Source organism: Orycteropus afer, unplaced genomic scaffold, assembly GCF_000298275.1.
Source record: "Orycteropus afer afer isolate SDZICR_OR568_19922 unplaced genomic scaffold, OryAfe1.0 scaffold00542, whole genome shotgun sequence".
Lineage (NCBI taxonomy): Eukaryota > Metazoa > Chordata > Mammalia > Tubulidentata > Orycteropodidae > Orycteropus > Orycteropus afer.
The window spans coordinates 323,571-340,370 of NW_006922129.1; the positions used below are offsets into that span (position 1 = coordinate 323,571).

Genomic DNA, 16,800 nt, shown 5'->3' on the forward strand with positions numbered 1-16,800 from the left:
TTTTGAGTTTTGTTCCACATTTTTCTCCCACTTTATCCAGGATCTCCAATTTTGATCCCTTTCTGAGTGGTTGGCAGTGATAGCCATGCACCAGCTAGTTCTGGTCTCAGGGTTGTGTAGGCTGAGGTTAGTGGTAGCACTAGTCCCTTGGACTAACTGTTTCCATAGGTCTCTGATTTTCTTCATTCTTCTTTGCTCCAGATGAGAAGAGACCAGTTGTTGCATCTTAAATGGCTGCTCACAAGCTTTTAAGACTCAGTCGCTACTCACCAAAGTAACATTCGGAACAATGTTTCTGTGTACTATGTTATGCTGGTTGAACTTGGTGTTCCCCGTCACCATGGTCCCAAGCCCTCAGACCCGCAGACTCACTCCCTACAGAAAGGGGCATTGGGGCGGCATCCTCAGACCTCCTCTGACTTCATGAAGGGGAGAGAAAATCGCCATTGGCAAGCCCAAGGCTTATTCCTATGAGTGCAGACATGCCACCAGCCTCCAGCCTTTTTGTGAATTCTGACACCAACTGTCCTACCCATAGCACTCTTTTACTTCTCTGCTAGTTCAGTAATTCATTGCCATGGCCACACAGAGCTCATAGACAATACTCACGGTTATGGGGTTTACTAGGGAAGTAACAGGTTACAATTCAGGTTGAGGAACGTGCTCAGGATATAATTCTTCATCAGGACAGCCTGCCCTCTGCCATGCCCACAGGCATGCCTCTCTGGCTCTTGGCCTCGCAGCCTGGTCTCTGCCCTACTCGGCAGGTGTTAAGAAGTTCTTTTAGCTCTGCGCATAAGTGTACCCCAGTCTGCCAGCCAGCCTCCTGCCTGAACGCCCTCAGCTTTCTTGCTCCATGGGCCAGCCTGCCTGCCTGCCTCTCTGTCTCGTGTGGTCTCTTGGTTCTGCTGTGGCCGTCTCTCTGCACAGGGATCTCAGGTCCAAGGATGTGCTCTGCTCTTGGCTTATCTCTCTGATGGCAGTGAGTTCCCCCTTTTAGTCCTCTGGGATGGCTCCTTTTAAGTCTAGCAGAATGATGAGAACTAACCAATCCCCTCTTGGGTTCCATACATCTTATTTCCATGGACCCACAACCACAAGGGTGCCATGTACCTTATCTGCGTTACTAACAAGTTATCTAGTCCCTTTGCTAGGCCCAAAGCACCTCCCATTAACGTAGACCCACCCAGTCAGCTGGTGGGAGCCACAAAGACAGTGACTAGAACAGCCACACTAGGTAATTCATTGCACCACACTCCTTTAAGGTGTTTGATTGTGACTAAGATGTTATCATAACTTTGCCCATGTTCACTATTATATATATGGACATTTTGTAGGACATACAAATACGAATACAGAAATACTGTCTGGCAAACCTGTGCGTGGTCATGGTTCGCCTGCCCAGACCTGATCATCTTGACTGTTGACCTATGTATCCACCCATAGATAATGTGTAAACAGTTGTTGTCGTTACCATGGAGCTGCTTCCAATTCATGATGACCTTATATGTAATAGAGGAAACTGTTACTCGGTCCTGTGCCACCTTACGATCATGTCTTTAAACTAGGAACTCTGATGATGAGTTGGCTGCTAGCCAAAAAGTTGGCAGTTTGAACCCACCCATCAGTTCTTTAGCACAAAGACCTGGTGATATGCTTTTGTGAAGATTACAGCCTAGAAAACCCATTGGGGCAGTACTGCTCTGTCACGGGGTCACTGTGAATCAGAATTGAAGCAATGCCAGTTAACAACAACACCGGGGCGAGGGGGAAACCCACTAGTGAGTATAATAAAACATGGACATTGGAATGACCATAACCCACTGGGGCAGTACTGCTCTGTTCCGGGGTCACCGTGAGTCAGAATTGAATCAATACCAGTTAACAACAACACCGGGGGAGGGGGGAACCCACTAGTGAGTATAATAAAACATGGACATTGGAATGACCATAACCAGTAACTACTTGCCATTCAGTTTATTCCTATTATAGTTGGTCTCCTGTGTATCAGAGTAAACCTGTTCTGTTGGGTTTTCACAGCTGTGACTTTTCTGAACCAGATCTCTTGATCTTTCTTGCAAGGCCTCTCTGGGTAGACTGGAGCCCCTAACTTTTCCTCATTCACACTCCCCAGGGATGTTGTTTTTTTTCTCTCACTTGCCAGAGAGTTGACTTATGGTGGCCCCATGTATGTAAGTACAACTGTGTCCCGTGATGTTTTCGAGCTGTGACCTTTTGGAAATAGAATTGCTGGGACTCCTGAGGTGGGTTTGAACTGCCAAGCTCTTCACTGGGTCAGCAGCCCAGTGCATAACCATTTGTGCCCACCCATGGATTCCTGGAAAATAATCGAAAACTCACGTCTGTCAGGTCAACTCTGACTCTTAGCAACACCATATGTCAGAGTGGAACTGCCCCATAGGACTTCCAAGGCTGTAATCTTTATGGAAGCAGATCACCAGGTTTCTCTCTTGAGAAATCAATGGGTGGGGTCCAACTGCTGACCTTTTGGTTAGCAGTCAAGTGCTTAACCATTGTACCATCAGGGCTTCTTTGAAGAAGTTGTTGTTATGTGCAGTGGAGTCGGACCCGACTCATAGCGAGCCCTCCTTGGAACCTGGATTAATGTCCACTGTAATAAATACAATGCCAGTGAAGAATGGTATTTCATGTTGGGCTGAGGAATTTAGAGGGGAGCAGAGAGAGAAGTAAGGTCAGACTAATGTGGCTCATCATTTATTTTATTTCCAGACTTCTGAACACAAGCTGCAAACTTATTATTGAAGAAAACCAAAGGGTTACTTCCAGATAGGTCTCAGTTAATTATTGGCTTCTAGGAGAGCTCATCAGTCCCGTTGGAAAATTCTCCATTAAATATGGCTTCTGGCCTGACATCTTCAGGGCTCCATGAGACACGTGGTGATAACCCCAGAATAGAACTTCCACAGTTTGTGTATTCCCAAGGAACTGGTCTTGGAGAGAAAGATTGCAACCCTGAGACTTGGCATGTGAACTTCAGAGCGTTTATGGGCTCGGAGGAGGCCGACCCCATCAGGGATCTGAAGAGGCTTCATGAGCTCTGCTGTCTGTGGCTGAGGCCGGACCTTCACACCAAGGAGCAGATTCTGGACAAGCTGGTGTTGGAGCAGTTCATGATTTCCATGCCACTGCACCTCCAGGTCTTAGTCAAGGAAAGTGGCGTGGAGAATTGCCAAGACCTGGAGAAGATGCTGAGAGATAACAGGAGACCGAAGACATGGGTGAGTAGAACCTTCACAATTGGTATGGAACTGGCAAACTGGGATGAGGGCTACAAGGAAGAGTTGCACTAGAAAGTTCCAAAGCAAAGTACCAAATTCATTGCTGTGAAATTGATTCTGATTCATAGTGACCCCCTAGGACAGAGTCGAACCCTGTTTCCAAGGCTATAATCTTTATGGAAGCAGACTGTCACATCTTTCTCCCATGGAACAGCTGGTGAGTTTGAACCATCGACTTTTCAGTTAGCTGCTGAGTGCTTTAACCACTGTACCACCAGGGCAGGGGGAATACAGAGACCTACCTGATGTTATATGAGGCCAGCATCAAAGAAATGAATAGGTAAAATACTGTGCTCAATTAAATGAAGCTAATGAGGAAAAAAATGGACTGAAAGCATAGTGCCTAAGGCACTTGACTGCTAACCAGAAGGTTGGTGGCTCGAACCAACCAGCCACTCTTGGGAAGGAAGGTTGGACAATCCACTTCATAGTGATACCGCCTCGGAAACCCAAGGAGGGGTCACTGTGAGTGGGGTCCGACTTGACGGCACATAACAAGAGCCATCAAATCACTGAATTGAATCTAACGAGGAAGTAGATTTAGTTTAAGGTCCTGATGAGGGTGAGGTACATGGTGGTCGTTGGTTGCTGCCCAGTAGATTGTGACTCATGGGACCCCATGTGTAACATAGTTAAACCCAAACCAAGCCCACTGCCATCGTTGATTCTGACTCCTAGTGAATCTATAGGACAGAGAACCCTATAGGGTTTCAAAGGCGTAAATCTTCATTGGAAGCAGACTGACTCATCCTTCTTCTGCAGAGCAGCTGATGAGTTTGAACTGCTGACCTTTTGGTTAGTAGCCAAATGCTTTAAGCACTGCACCACCAGAGCACCTTGTGTTACACAGGAGAACTGCTCTGTAGGGTTTCTTAGTTGTAATCTTTATAAGAAGCCGATTGCTAGGCTTATCATCCATGGTACCATAGCTGGTGGGTGGGAACCCCCAAACTTTTGGTTAGTGGTCAATCTCAAACTGTTCGCACCACCCAGGGAGGACCTTTGGTTGGTGTCATAGAACAAATGGCAAATCTGGAGTAGAGTTTCTTACAGGAAGCTCCTTAAGTCCCAGCACAAGATGGCATGCCATTAATCAACAGATTCAGATTGACCCAAGATGTTCCTGTAGATATTTATAATAGTATAATATGGTGGTACAGTGGTTGAAGAGCTTGTCTGCTAACTAAAAGGATGGTGGTTTGAAACCACCAGCCACTCCATGGGAGAAAGTTGTAGCAGTTTTCTTCTGTAACGATTACGGTCTAAGAACCCGATGTTGTTGTTGTTACGTGCTGTCGAGTTGGACCCTACTCATAGTGACCCCTCCTTGGGTTTCCGAGGCAGTATCACTACGGAAGTAGATTGCCCAACCTTCTTTCCGAGGAGTGGCTGGTGGGTTTGAACCGCCAGTCTTCTGGTTAGCAGTCAAGTGCCTTAGGTACTACGCTACCAGAGCTCCTAAGAACATGATAGGGAAGTTCTACTCTGTCCTATAGGGATGCTATGGGTTAGGTTGTTGGTATTCCCTTATTTTTCCGTTTAGGAGTGGAGACCAAGTTATTCAAGTAATCACCAGATTCATGTAGCAGACAATTGCTGGCCAATCAATTCTGACTCACGGCCCCTCCCCATGTGGTAGCACAGAATTGTGGTCCATAGGATTTTCAATGGCTGTTTTTTTTGGGGGTGGGGGGTAAATACAGTGCCAGGCCTTTCTCCTGCAGTCCTCCTGGGTGGACTTGATCCTCCAGCCTTTCTGTTAGCAGTCGAACACCGTAACCATGTACCACTCGGGTACTGCAGCTCTATAGCAAGGAAGACAGGTTTTAAACAAGCCATTTCAGTAGAGTTTGAGTGTTACAGTAGAGGCCATACAGGGAGCTTAAGAGAGCTGCATGCACGTTCTATTTATTTTTGTAGTTTATTTTGTTATTGTTTTGAAAATATAGACAGCAAAAACACACCAATTCAAGTTTGTACAATTCAATGACACTGATTACATTCTTCAAATTGTACAGCCCTTCTCACCACCATGTTTCCAAAATGTCCCTCCCCCATTAACATAAAAGTCCGGCTCCCTAAGGTTCCTGTCTAATCTTTGAAGTTGCCTTCGTTGATTTTATCCCATATAGATAGATATTAAAAGAGCATAATGCTCAAGGTGGGCATTTTCCTTTCCTTTTTTTAATTTTTAATGCATTTTATTGAAGTTTAATTTATGTACAGTGAAATACACAAAACTAAAGTGACATGGGTCAATGCATTTTTTTTTCTTTTTTGCAGTGTTCCCTCCCCTCCCACCCCTGGCAACCAACAAAGAAACTTCCCCTCCATATATAAACCTTTCCTTGACCCTCCACAGCAACATACTAATGCTATATTTGTCCTTCTGTGATTGACTTATTTCACTCAGCCTAATGTCCTCCAAGTTCATCCATATTATGTGGTGTTTTGCAGACTCTACATTATTCTTTAGTGATGCATAGCATTCCAGTATGTGTATGTACCATAGTTTGGTCATCCACTCTTCTGCTGAAGGGCATGTAGATTGTTTCCACCTTTTTGCTATTGTAAATAGTGCTGCAGTGAACATGAGTGTGCATATATCTGTTCCTGTCCTAGCTCTCACCTCTCTAGGATATATACCTAGTAATAGGATTGCTGGGTCAAATGGTATCTCCAATTCCAGCTTCCTAAGGAATCGTCATACTGCTTTCCACGGTGGTTGTATCACTTCACAGTCCCACCAGCAGTGTGTGAGAGTCCCAATCTCTACACATCCCTGCCAGCATTTCTTATTTTCTGTCTTGCTGAACCTTGCCATCAGTGCTGGGGTGAGATGGTATCTCATGGTTGTTTTGATTTGCATCTCTCTGATGGCCAATGATTGTGAACATCTCTTCATGTATTAGCTGGCCACTTGAATATCTTTCTTGGTGAAGTGTCTATTCATGTCTTCTGCCCAGTTTTCAATTGGATTGTTAATCCTTTTCCTGTTGAGGCATTGGAGTTTTCTATAAATCTTAGCAATAAGTACCTTGCCAGATATGTAATTATTGGCAAATATGAATTTGTTGCTGAAATTTTTGTTATGTGCTTTTCTGTGGTGTTGATTTCTTTGTTCCATATAATTTTCTATCCTGAGTTCGTTTTGTTTATGAATCATGTTACCACTTCCTTTGTTGCTATTGTTTTAGTATTTGCTAAATATTTGTGCTCGTCCTCTTTTTAATTTTGATGTGAACGTTTATCATTTTTCTTTGAGGTTACCCTGTGATTTATAATTTTCTTCCCAAGTTTAGAACAGTCTATTATATCTTGTAGTTTTCTTGACTTCCTTACCATCTAGAAGTTCTGTAATGACACAGTTTTTTTTTTTTCCTCTTTTTGGTTTGTAGTTGTGCTTATTTGTCAATTGATATCTCTGGTTCCCTGTTTACAATCTTGTAGGCTTACTTACTTTGGATACTTCCATAGCTGGGTTAGTTTCTGGGTTATATCATCATGTGTATTAATGGTCAGTTGTTGCTGTTGTTGCTTTTCTGTCCAAAGGACTCCCTTTAGTATCTCTTGTAAAGTTGGTTTGGTTTAACAAATTCCCTTAATTTCTGCTTATCTGGAAAGGCCCTAATTTCACCATCATATTTGAGGGACAGTTTTGCTGAGTACATAATTCTGGGTTGGAAATTATTCTCTTTCAGGGTTTTATATATACCATCCCATTGTCTTCTTGCCTGCATGGTTTCTGCCGAGAAGTCTTATCGGTTGCCCATTGTAGGTAACTTTTTGTTTTTCCCATGCTGCTTTTAGGATTCTTTCTTTGTCTTTGGTTTTGGTGAGTTTGATGATGATATGTCTTAGTGATTTTCTTTTGAGGTCTATCCTGTTTGGAGTTTGTTGGACTTCCCGAATGGATATATTCTCATCTTTCATCATATCAGGGAAGTTCTCTTCCAACAAATCTTGGACAATTTTCTCAGTGGTTTTATTTTTCTCTTCCTGTTCTGGAGTTCCAGTGACACATAAGTTATTCCTTTTGATGATATCCCACGTGAACCTTAGGCTTTCTTCATTTTGTCTTAATCTTTTTTCTGATTGATCTCTTTCCAACAAGGTAGACATTTTTCACCAGTTAAGCTGAATTATTGTTTGGTTTTAAGAAGACTTCATGGGATCCTTTTGGCTTAAGGTTTAAAGATTATTTCAGAGCAGTAGTTTGAGGGTTCATCCAGCCTCTCTGGCCCCAGAAAATCTGGATTCCATGAGCATTTGAAATTCTTTTCTGCATTTCCCCTCTTTTGATCAGAAGACTTCTATAGGATCTTTAATCAGATACATGCAGATTCTTATAGGGAATCTGATCTTGCATTTTTTTCCCCCTTCCAGTCCATAGTCTGCTTACAAGGACAGGAATTTCTTCTGAAAAATCCAGATGTTGAGATGGCCAAATCTGAGGTCAATGATATGGATGATGTGAGTGTCTGGTCCAAGGAGCCCCACTCCTGTGTGAGTAAGAGACATCCAGAGAACAGACAGGTCAGTCAAGGGCACCAGAATTTTCCAGGGATTGATGAAACATCGAGGAGATATCAGGTCAGTATGTAATGACTAATCACTGAGGAGAGCTGGGAAAAGGTATCGGGGACAGTGGTGGGTGAAGTTATTAGAATATTGAACAGTTTAGCATAGGACAGGGTTAGACCCCTTTTCCCCAGGGATTCCCTTAGAGGCATTATATTCCTAGATGTTTCTGAGCCACTGGGGAGAAGGAAGACCCATTAGCCTGCCTGCCTTCCCCCAATGTCTTCTTGTTGTTAAGTATCATAGCCTCTATTCTAACTCACAGCAACCCTATAAAAAACTCACTGCTGTTGAGTCGGATTTGACTCATAGTGACCCCTCCTTGGGTTTCCAAGGCAGTATCACTATGGAAGTAGGTTGCCCAATCTTCCTTCTGAGGAGTGGCTGGTCGGTTTGAACCGCCAGACTGTGGTTAACAGTCAGATGCCAATAGGACAGAGTGAAACAGCCCTCATAGGGTTTCACAGGCTGTAATCTTTACAGGAGCAGATTCCCAGCTGTTTTTCTCCTGTGGAGTGGCTAGTAGATTCAAACTGCTGGCCTTTTGGTCAGCAGCTGAGTGCTCAACCACTGCACCACCAGGGAATCCTTATTCAAAATAGAGAAGAGTAAAAACTGTAAAGTTGGGACATAGAGATGTGAGGGGCATCAGTTAATGATAGGTTTGGAAATTGAGTACTGATATTGCTTGGAGATGATGAGGTGGGCTGTAGGATATGTGGATATATCCCAACAGTTGTTATTCGGAAAGTTGTGATGTCACATCAGGGAGATGGCTAGATGGGACACGAAGGGAGAGAGCTTTCTACGCTCCAGTCTAGACACTCATTTACCACATTGGGTTGTCTGTTTTCAGGGGCAGAAACTTCTGCCACAGAGCATTTATGCAAATGGTGAGCTGGAGAGTCTGAAATCTGAGCAGAACTTGGAAGAGAAGCTGATGGAAGACAGGGCATGGTCAACAGTATATGACACCCGAGAGCCTCAACTTCTGAAGGGTCCTGGTGAGTATGGAGACTGGGGACTCTCTACTGAGTGTGGGACTGGGTCTTTTTTTTTTTTTTTTTAATTATTTTTTATTGTGATTTGGGTGATAGTTTACAGAGCAAATTCACTTTCCATACAGCAGTTCACATACACTTTGTCTCATGACATTGAGAAGTTACCACAATGCAACGGCTCCCTTCTCATTTTTTCCCCATAGTTACCTCTTCCCTGTGTCCTTCCCTCCATACACTCCTGCCCCCCCTGAGCTATGTCCCTGTCTTTCTATTCTCCCATGATTGTTTTCTCCAAGGAGTGTGTTTACCTAGTGTAAATGTTCACCTCATGTGCCTTTTGTTTGGTTGGAAGCCACAGGTGTGGGTTCAATTCCAGACCTGAAGGGCAGCTAGGGACCATGGTCTCAGTAGTTCCACCAGATTCTAACAGACCAGCAAACATGGTCCCTTTTTTTTCCCCACCCCCAAATGATTTTGAGTTTTGTTCCACATTGTTCTCCCTCTCTATCCAGGATCTCCTCCATAGATCCCCCTCCAAGTGGTTGACAGTGGTAGCCAGGCACCATCTAGTTCTTCTGGTCTCATAGTCCTATAGGCTGTGGATCGCATGGTGTATCAGTCACTAGGACTAATTATTTCCATGAATCTTTGGTTTTCTTCATTCTTCTTTGCTCTGGACGAGGAGAGACCCATCATTGCATCTAGATGGCTGCTTGTAAGCTTTTAAGATCCCAGTCACTACTCGCCCAAGTAGGAGGTGGAACAATGTTTTGTGTAGTATGTTATGCCAATTGAGCTTGATGTCCCTGCAACTATGGTCCCGAGCCTGAGTGTGGGACTTGGTCTTAATGAATTTGTAAATTTTTTCCTCTGGACTTGCTAGAGTTAAAGATAATTCCATCTCCTACCCAGTCTTTAAAATTTTTATCTCCTGTGCTCTCCTCATTGGTAGGCCGTTGTTGGTGGTGGGTGCTGTGGAGTTGATTTCAACTCATAGCATCCCCCTGTGATACAGTAGAACTGCCTCCATTGGGAGCTCTGGTAGCATAGTGCCTAAGGCACTTGACTGCTAACCAGAAGGCTGGCGGTTCAAACCCACCAGCCACTCCTCAGAAAGAAGATTGGGCAATCTACTTCTGTAGTGATATTGCCTGGGAAACCCAAGGAGGGGTCGCTATGAGTCGGATCCAACTCAACAGCAGTGAGTAAGTTTTTAATCTTTATGGGAGCAGATTGCCAAGTCTTTTCTCCTGTGGAGCCGCTGGTGGGTTCAAACTGTCGACCTTTTGGTTAGTAGTTGAGCCCTTAGCCATTGCACCACTAAAGCACTTAAATTGCTACACACAGACTTTTTTTGCTTGCACACGTTTTGATGTACTTGCTAGACCCTTTAACTCGACATTAGACAGACCCTGTTGAAAATTATTGATGTTAGTTGCTGTTGAAACATGCACCTCAAGGCTCCTCCACTTGTGCAGAGTAGAGCTGCTCCATAGGGTTTTCAAAGCTGTGACCTTTCAGAAACAGACTACCAGGCTTGTCTTCTGCAGAGATGTGGGTGGCTTTGAACCTTCAAACTTCTGGTCAGCAGTAGTAGTGGTTAGTTGCTGTCAAGTTGATTCTCTCTCATGACAACCCATCATGTGTAGAGTAGAACTGCTGCATAGGGTTTTCAAGGTGGGGACCTTTCAGAAACAGATCATTAGGCCTTCCTTCCGAGGTCCTTCTGGGTGAGTTTGAACTGTTAACCTTTTGGTTAGCAGTGAGAGCACTTAACCATTTGCACCACCCCAGGGCTCCTCCTGTTCAATAGATAAGTTGGGATGTTCATGTTTTCTGTAATTCCTGCTCTTGAGTGACCTGATGGTATGTCAATATGTATGAAAAATATATATTTTTTCCTCTCCTTTTCTCTGCCCTTTCTTTCTTATAAAAACTCCCAGATTTTCTCTGCTCCCTCCACAAAAAAAAAAAGTCTGAGAGTCTTCTGCCAACCTATGAGTCTTTTCTAAAACCAAACATAAGTTCTGTAAAGTCAGCTTTGTCAGAACTTTTCACGGTATCCAGCATTACCACATCATAGGGAAAGTTGGCTCACAAATGCCCAGTCTTCTCCATCAGTGTCTTCGCAGAAAATCCTACAGTCTAGTAGGCTTGTGAGGCTGATGGGAGACTCTCAAGCAACGTCAGTGTTTGGCCAAGTGAGTTTTGTGTAATTGAAAATGCTTTTCACTAAATGTTGTGTGTTGAATTTTTCATTCCAGCAGATTCTGTAGGGACTAGTGATGGAAACAACCCTGAAGAATGGACTTCTGTTAAGAATGTGGATGCAAAACCACCACCCACCCTTGGTTTGAAGAGAGAAATTTATGTTCCAAATGGGAATAGCGAAGCTTCTCAGAAGAGTCTGAGACGTTCCACAAGAAGGAAAGCAAGCATCTTCTCCAATTCCCGAGGAAGGCTTCAGGAAGGAGCTACACATTTGCACAAAAGAGAATTCTTGGTAACACAAGTTGGGTTACGTAAAGTTAATTCCCTGAGGACCATGGGACCAACTGACCATACTGTTGGTCAAGACCAAGAGCGCTTAGGACATTTTCTCTATAAATGTGGGTTTTGTGAGAAAAGATTTCATTATAAATCTCAGTTTGACATCCACCAGAGAACACATACAGGAGAGAGACCTTTTAAGTGCAGCTCCTGTGGGAAAGGCTTCATGCAGCTCTCGGATGTCCGTGTCCACCAGCGAATCCACACAGGGGAGAAGCCGTTCAAATGTGAGTTCTGCCACAAAGGCTTCACCCATGAGTCTACCCTGCATGGTCACAAAAGGATCCACACACAGGAGAAACCATTCCACTGCATAGAGTGTGGGAAATGCTTCAACCACAAGGGGAACCTCAGTGTTCACCAACGAATCCACACTGGAACGAAACCTTATACCTGTCTTGAATGTGGGCATGCCTTCCGTCAACTGGGAACTTTCAAACGCCATAAAAAAATCCATTTGAAAATGACATCCTACTGATTGTGTATTGGCACCCTTGTGGGTCAACAGTTAGTTACATGTTTGGCTGCTGAGAGGTTGGTGGTTTGAACCCACACAGTGGCCCTGACAATCTGCGTCCATAAAGATGACAGTCTATAGCACCCTGTGGGGCAGTTCTACTCTGTCATGTGGGGTGCCTCTGAGTTGGAGTTGACTTGATAGCACCCAACAACGATTGTGTAGTCACGTCCAAGTCTTCTGTCCCAAGAAGGAAGTTAATTACGATTTGTTACCTACATTCTCAAGGAAAAATGACATTTAAAACACTTGTAAGGGTTCTTGGCAAATAGTGGGAGCTTCATAAATACTTGTTACCCAGATCTTTGAATATTTATCCCCTCTTTTGGCTTTTGTTGTCTATTTCATTGTTTTTGAATATTTGCTTCCTTCTAGTTTTTTTGGTTTATACTACTGTTCTTCCAGTGAATTCAAGCTTCATTAATTTTCAATCTTTCATAAAGAAATGAGGGCTACTAATTGTTACCCTGTTATCTCTTCTTTCATGTTAAAATGACCCAATAGGATGGCTAAATTAAAATACAGGGTAGCAAATAAAAATACAGGACACCCACTGAAGTTTGAAATGCAGATAAGCCATCATTGTTTAGTATAAGTATATTCCAAATAAGGAGGCCTGGTGGCACAACAGTTAAGTGCTCAACTACTAACCAAAACGTCATCCAGTTTTCACCCACCCACTGGTTCCATGGGAGAAGGACCTGACAATCTATTCTAAAGATTACAGCCTAGGAAACCCTATGGGACAGTTCTGCTCTACCACCTGAGCTCTCTGTGAGTTGGAATCGACTAGAGAGCACACGACGACACATCCCAAGTTATTCATTGTTCATCTAAAATCCAAATTCCAGGGCTAAGTCTTTCTTAGTGGCCATGGAGTCAGCCTCTGACTCCTGGCGACTCTGCCTGTGGAATTAAATGGCACCCAGTCCAGCACCATCCCCACGATCAGTTGTGGATTTGAGCTGTTCTGAGGCATAGGGTTTTCAGAAGTAGATCACCAGGCTGGCCATTCTTCCTACTCTCTGTAAGCTCCACAGAAATCTGTTAAATATAAAAGCAACATGCAGGCCTCCACTGACAGATGGTTAGTGGCTGCCCTTGAGGTGCATTGGGTCTCCTGCACAAAGGTGAAAATTCTACCACTGAATCACTGTTGATTCCAGCTCATAGCAACACTATGTATAACAGAATCAAATACTGTTGGTCCACTGCCACATCTCAGTCATTGCTATGTTTGAGCTCATTGTTGCAGCCACCGTGTCTATCCATCTCATTTAGGGCCTGCCTTTTTTCCTCTGATCCTCTTTTTCTAAGCATGATGTCTTTTTTCAGGGACTGGTCCCTCCTGATAATACGCCAAAGTATGTAAGATGAAGTCTCACTATCCTTGCTTCTAAGGAGCATTCTGACACATATTTTATTTCTTCTGGCAGTTCATGGTATGTTCAGTATTCTTTGTCAACATCATAATTCAAATGCATCAATTCTTCTCCGGACTTCCTAATTCATTGTCTGGCTTTCACATGCATATGAGGCAGCTGAAAATACTGTGGTTTTGGTCAAGCACACCTTAGGCCTCAAAGTGACATCTTTGCTTTTTAACACTTCAAAGAGCTTTTGTAGCAGATTTGTTCAATGCAATATGTCATTTGATTTCTTGGCTGCTGCTTCCACGGGTTGAAAATGAAATCCTTGATAATTTCAATTCTTCCTGTTTATCATGATGTTACTTACTGGTCCAGTTGTGAAGATTTTTGTTTCCTTTATGATGAGGTATAATCCATACTGAAGGTTGTCCTTTGTAAGTAACTTTTTGTTTTTTCCATGCTGCTTTCAGGATTCTTTCTTTGTCTTTGGTTTTGATGAGTTTGATGATGATATGTCTTAGTGATTTTCTTTTGGGGTCTGTCCTGTTTGGGGTTCATTGGACTTCCTAAATTAATATATTCTCTTCTTTCATCATATCAGGGAAGTTCTCTTTCAACAAATCGTGGACAGTTTTCTCAGTGGTTTTATTTTCCTCTTCCTGTTCTGGCATTCCAGTGACATGTAGGTTATTCCTTTTGATGCTATCCCACATGAGCCTTAGGCTTTCTTCATTTTGTTTTGATCTTGTTTCTGATTGATCCCTTTCCAAAGAAGTATTCAGGTATTTGTCTTCAGTCTCATTAATTCTGTCTTCCATTGATTCAGTTCTACTTCTTCGCCCTTTCAATGTGTTATCTATTTCTGAAAATTTAGTATTAATCTTCTGGATTTCTATCTGTAGATTTTGTATCATTTCTAATTTTTCATTTATTTTGTCATTTTGTTCTTGTATTTTCTTCCGAAATTGTTCTGGGGTTTTGTCTGTGTTTTCCTTAATTTTGTCAGTGTTTTCCTTGATCCATCTCTCAATTCTTTGAAGATACCTAAAGATAATTCTTTTGAACTCCTTAACAGGGAGTTCCAATGCTGCTGCTTCCTCAGGGATGTGTTCTGGATCTATTCTCCTCCCTTGTTTCTACCACTTTATCTTGCTTCTTTGTGTGGACTGTGATGGTCTGTTGTCTCGGAGACATTGTGATGTTATTTTATTTAGATCTCTTGTTAACTTTCCAATCATTGGCATCTGGAATGTCCTTGTGGTTCCTGGCAAGTGGAGCCTGCTCTTAAGTCCCTGAAATCTGGGAGAATGCTGTCGCTTTAAATACCCAAAATGGTTGAACTGCTAGTAAACATTCAAAATGGCTGTGCCCTCTGGACAGGTAAAAGTCCACAACTCAGCCCACCTTCCTCTTCACTGCTTCTCCTTTTATTCATCAGCCACCAGTGCAGTTCTCCATGTACCCCTGGCTAGCAGGGCTGATTTTTAGGTTAATTCTTAGGTCCTAACACCATTTGGCAATATCCAAGCTATCTGTGCCATCAGGATCTCTGACAGACCACAGCTCCGTATGACTCCTTTTTTGGTGTTCTCATCCAAGTTCTTCTTCTAGTTGGAGTTTAGTCCACTTCTATATCCTTCCCTTCAAAGCTGAGGGCTCCAGGATTATCTTCTGTATCTGTGTTAATTGGTTACCCTTTTCTTTGTTGAAGAGGGTCTGTGCAGTCTATCTGCCTGTTCTGGCATCTTATTGGAATTCTCCTCTTCCTCCAGTCTTAATACAGCATTCTTCATATAGTCCAGTTTCTTGGATTATTTGCTCATTAAATTGAATATGTATATAAGCAGATTGAATAAATATGGTGAAAGTGTACAACCCTGATGCACATCTTTCCTGATTTAAAGTCACACAAATTTGGAGTAGATGTTCATAACTCATAGGGGCAGTGCTTTGGTTTCATAATTCTTGCCTTCCATGCAGAAGACTGGGTTCAGTTCCTTATGCACAGCCACCACTTGTCTATCAGTGGAGGCATGCATGTTAGTATGATGCTGAAGAGGTTTCACTGGAAACTTAATGTGGACTAGTAGGAAAGACCTAATGATTAACTTCTGAAAATCAGCCACTTAAAATCCTAAAGATTACTATAGTTGTTGTCTAATCTGCAGCTAATCACGAGAATAGACAGGACAGGACAGGCAATGTTTCATTTCATCACGCATGGGGTTGTCATGAGTTGTGGCCTACGGAAAGCCAGCTAACAACATCAGAACACACTGCTGCTACTTCCTAAGGAGCTCTGGTGGTGTAGTGCCTAAGCCATTTGACTGCTACCCAGAAGGACAGCAGTTCAAATCCACCAGCCACTCCTCAGAAGGAAGATTGGGCAATCTACTTCCATTGAGAGACTGCCTTGGTAACCCAAGGAGGGGTCACTGAGTTGAATTGAGTCGAACTTCTTAGTAGTTAAAAAAACAATTGGTAGATGACAGGTTCATCATCCACATTTTGCAGTTCAAGAAACAGGAATAAAGGGGGTAAATGACCTGCCCAGAAATGAAGGCAGAACCAAGATTAAGGTTAAAATCCAGACTTGGTGACTGACAGATCTCTAATATTCTCCACGCTGTGCCACACTGCATCACCTTTCTCAGCCTACCTAGAAACCAGTGTACTGGAGGTCTGCCAGTTACCAGAACAGTCCCAAGCACTGTAGTTAATCTTCCATCATTATAATTTCTGGAGATCTGAGCAGTGAAACGACCTTCCATAGGAACAAGAGACCATGAAGTTGTCTGTTCTTTAGGCTTCAGGCAGCACTGCGTTGAAATCAATCCAGACTTCCAGAAAAAGATAATTCTATCGCCTTCTCTCTAATTGGAATATGACTCACTGCATCTGTGGTAGTTAAGGTTGTGTGTCAACTTGGCTGGGCCATGGTTTTGAGTGGCTGGGTAGGTGGATGTAGTTATTCTTCATGATGAGATTGGATGTACAATCTGCTGTGAGCATTGTTATTGCCTTCAGGGTGTGGCTTGCTTCCAGTATATAAGGAGAAGTTTTGAGAAAGGTCTTTAGCTTTTTGGCACATCTGGATCGATCCTGAATTTGGCTGAATCTTCATCTCCAATTCCTGCAGTTGAACCAGTGGCCTGCCACATTGCCTACCAGTCTTGGGGTGGTGCCATTTTACTTGCCAGCTGTGGGTTTGTCAGCCTCAGCAGCTAGCAGCTGCCTGAGTTAGGAGACACCTCTAGCTCCAGTAGGCCTGGAACAAGAGGCAGAGCTGAAGCCCAAGGTCAGAGGGGCTTTTACCCAGCCCCTAGAGCTGGCACTCTGAATTTGGATTTCTAGCCTCCTAAAGTGTAAGAAGACAACAAATTCCTGTTTGTTAAAGCCATCCACTCATGGTATTTGTCTTATAGCAGCATTAGAGAACCAAGTCTCAGTCTGTAAGGTGC

The 16,800-nt window shown here is 43.2% G+C and overlaps 1 protein-coding gene across 1 annotated transcript; it reads left to right on the top strand.

Annotated features, from left to right (window-relative positions):
• Positions 1 to 2,876: 2,876 nt before the first annotated feature.
• On the top strand, positions 2,877 to 11,930 carry ZSCAN5B (zinc finger and SCAN domain containing 5B). The gene is made up of 3 exons (XM_042782963.1): positions 2,877 to 3,260; positions 7,707 to 7,793; positions 11,550 to 11,930. Exons 1-3 carry the CDS (start codon positions 2,877 to 2,879, stop codon positions 11,928 to 11,930), a joined length of 852 nt encoding a protein of 283 aa, XP_042638897.1.
• Positions 11,931 to 16,800: the final 4,870 nt, after the last annotated feature.

What these genes read in the sequence shown, in the direction of transcription:
- ZSCAN5B (XM_042782963.1), top strand. Translation starts at nt 2,877, where the DNA reads ATGGCTTCTGGCCTGACATCTTCAGGGCTCCATGAGACACGTGGTGAT. An exon ending in ACAGGAGACCGAAGACATGG is followed by an intron (nt 3,261 to 7,706) that starts GTGAGTAGAACC and finishes TCCCCCTTCCAG; the next exon opens with TCCATAGTCTGCTTACAAGG. An exon ending in AGGTCAATGATATGGATGAT is followed by an intron (nt 7,794 to 11,549) that starts GTGAGTGTCTGG and finishes TATAAATCTCAG; the next exon opens with TTTGACATCCACCAGAGAAC.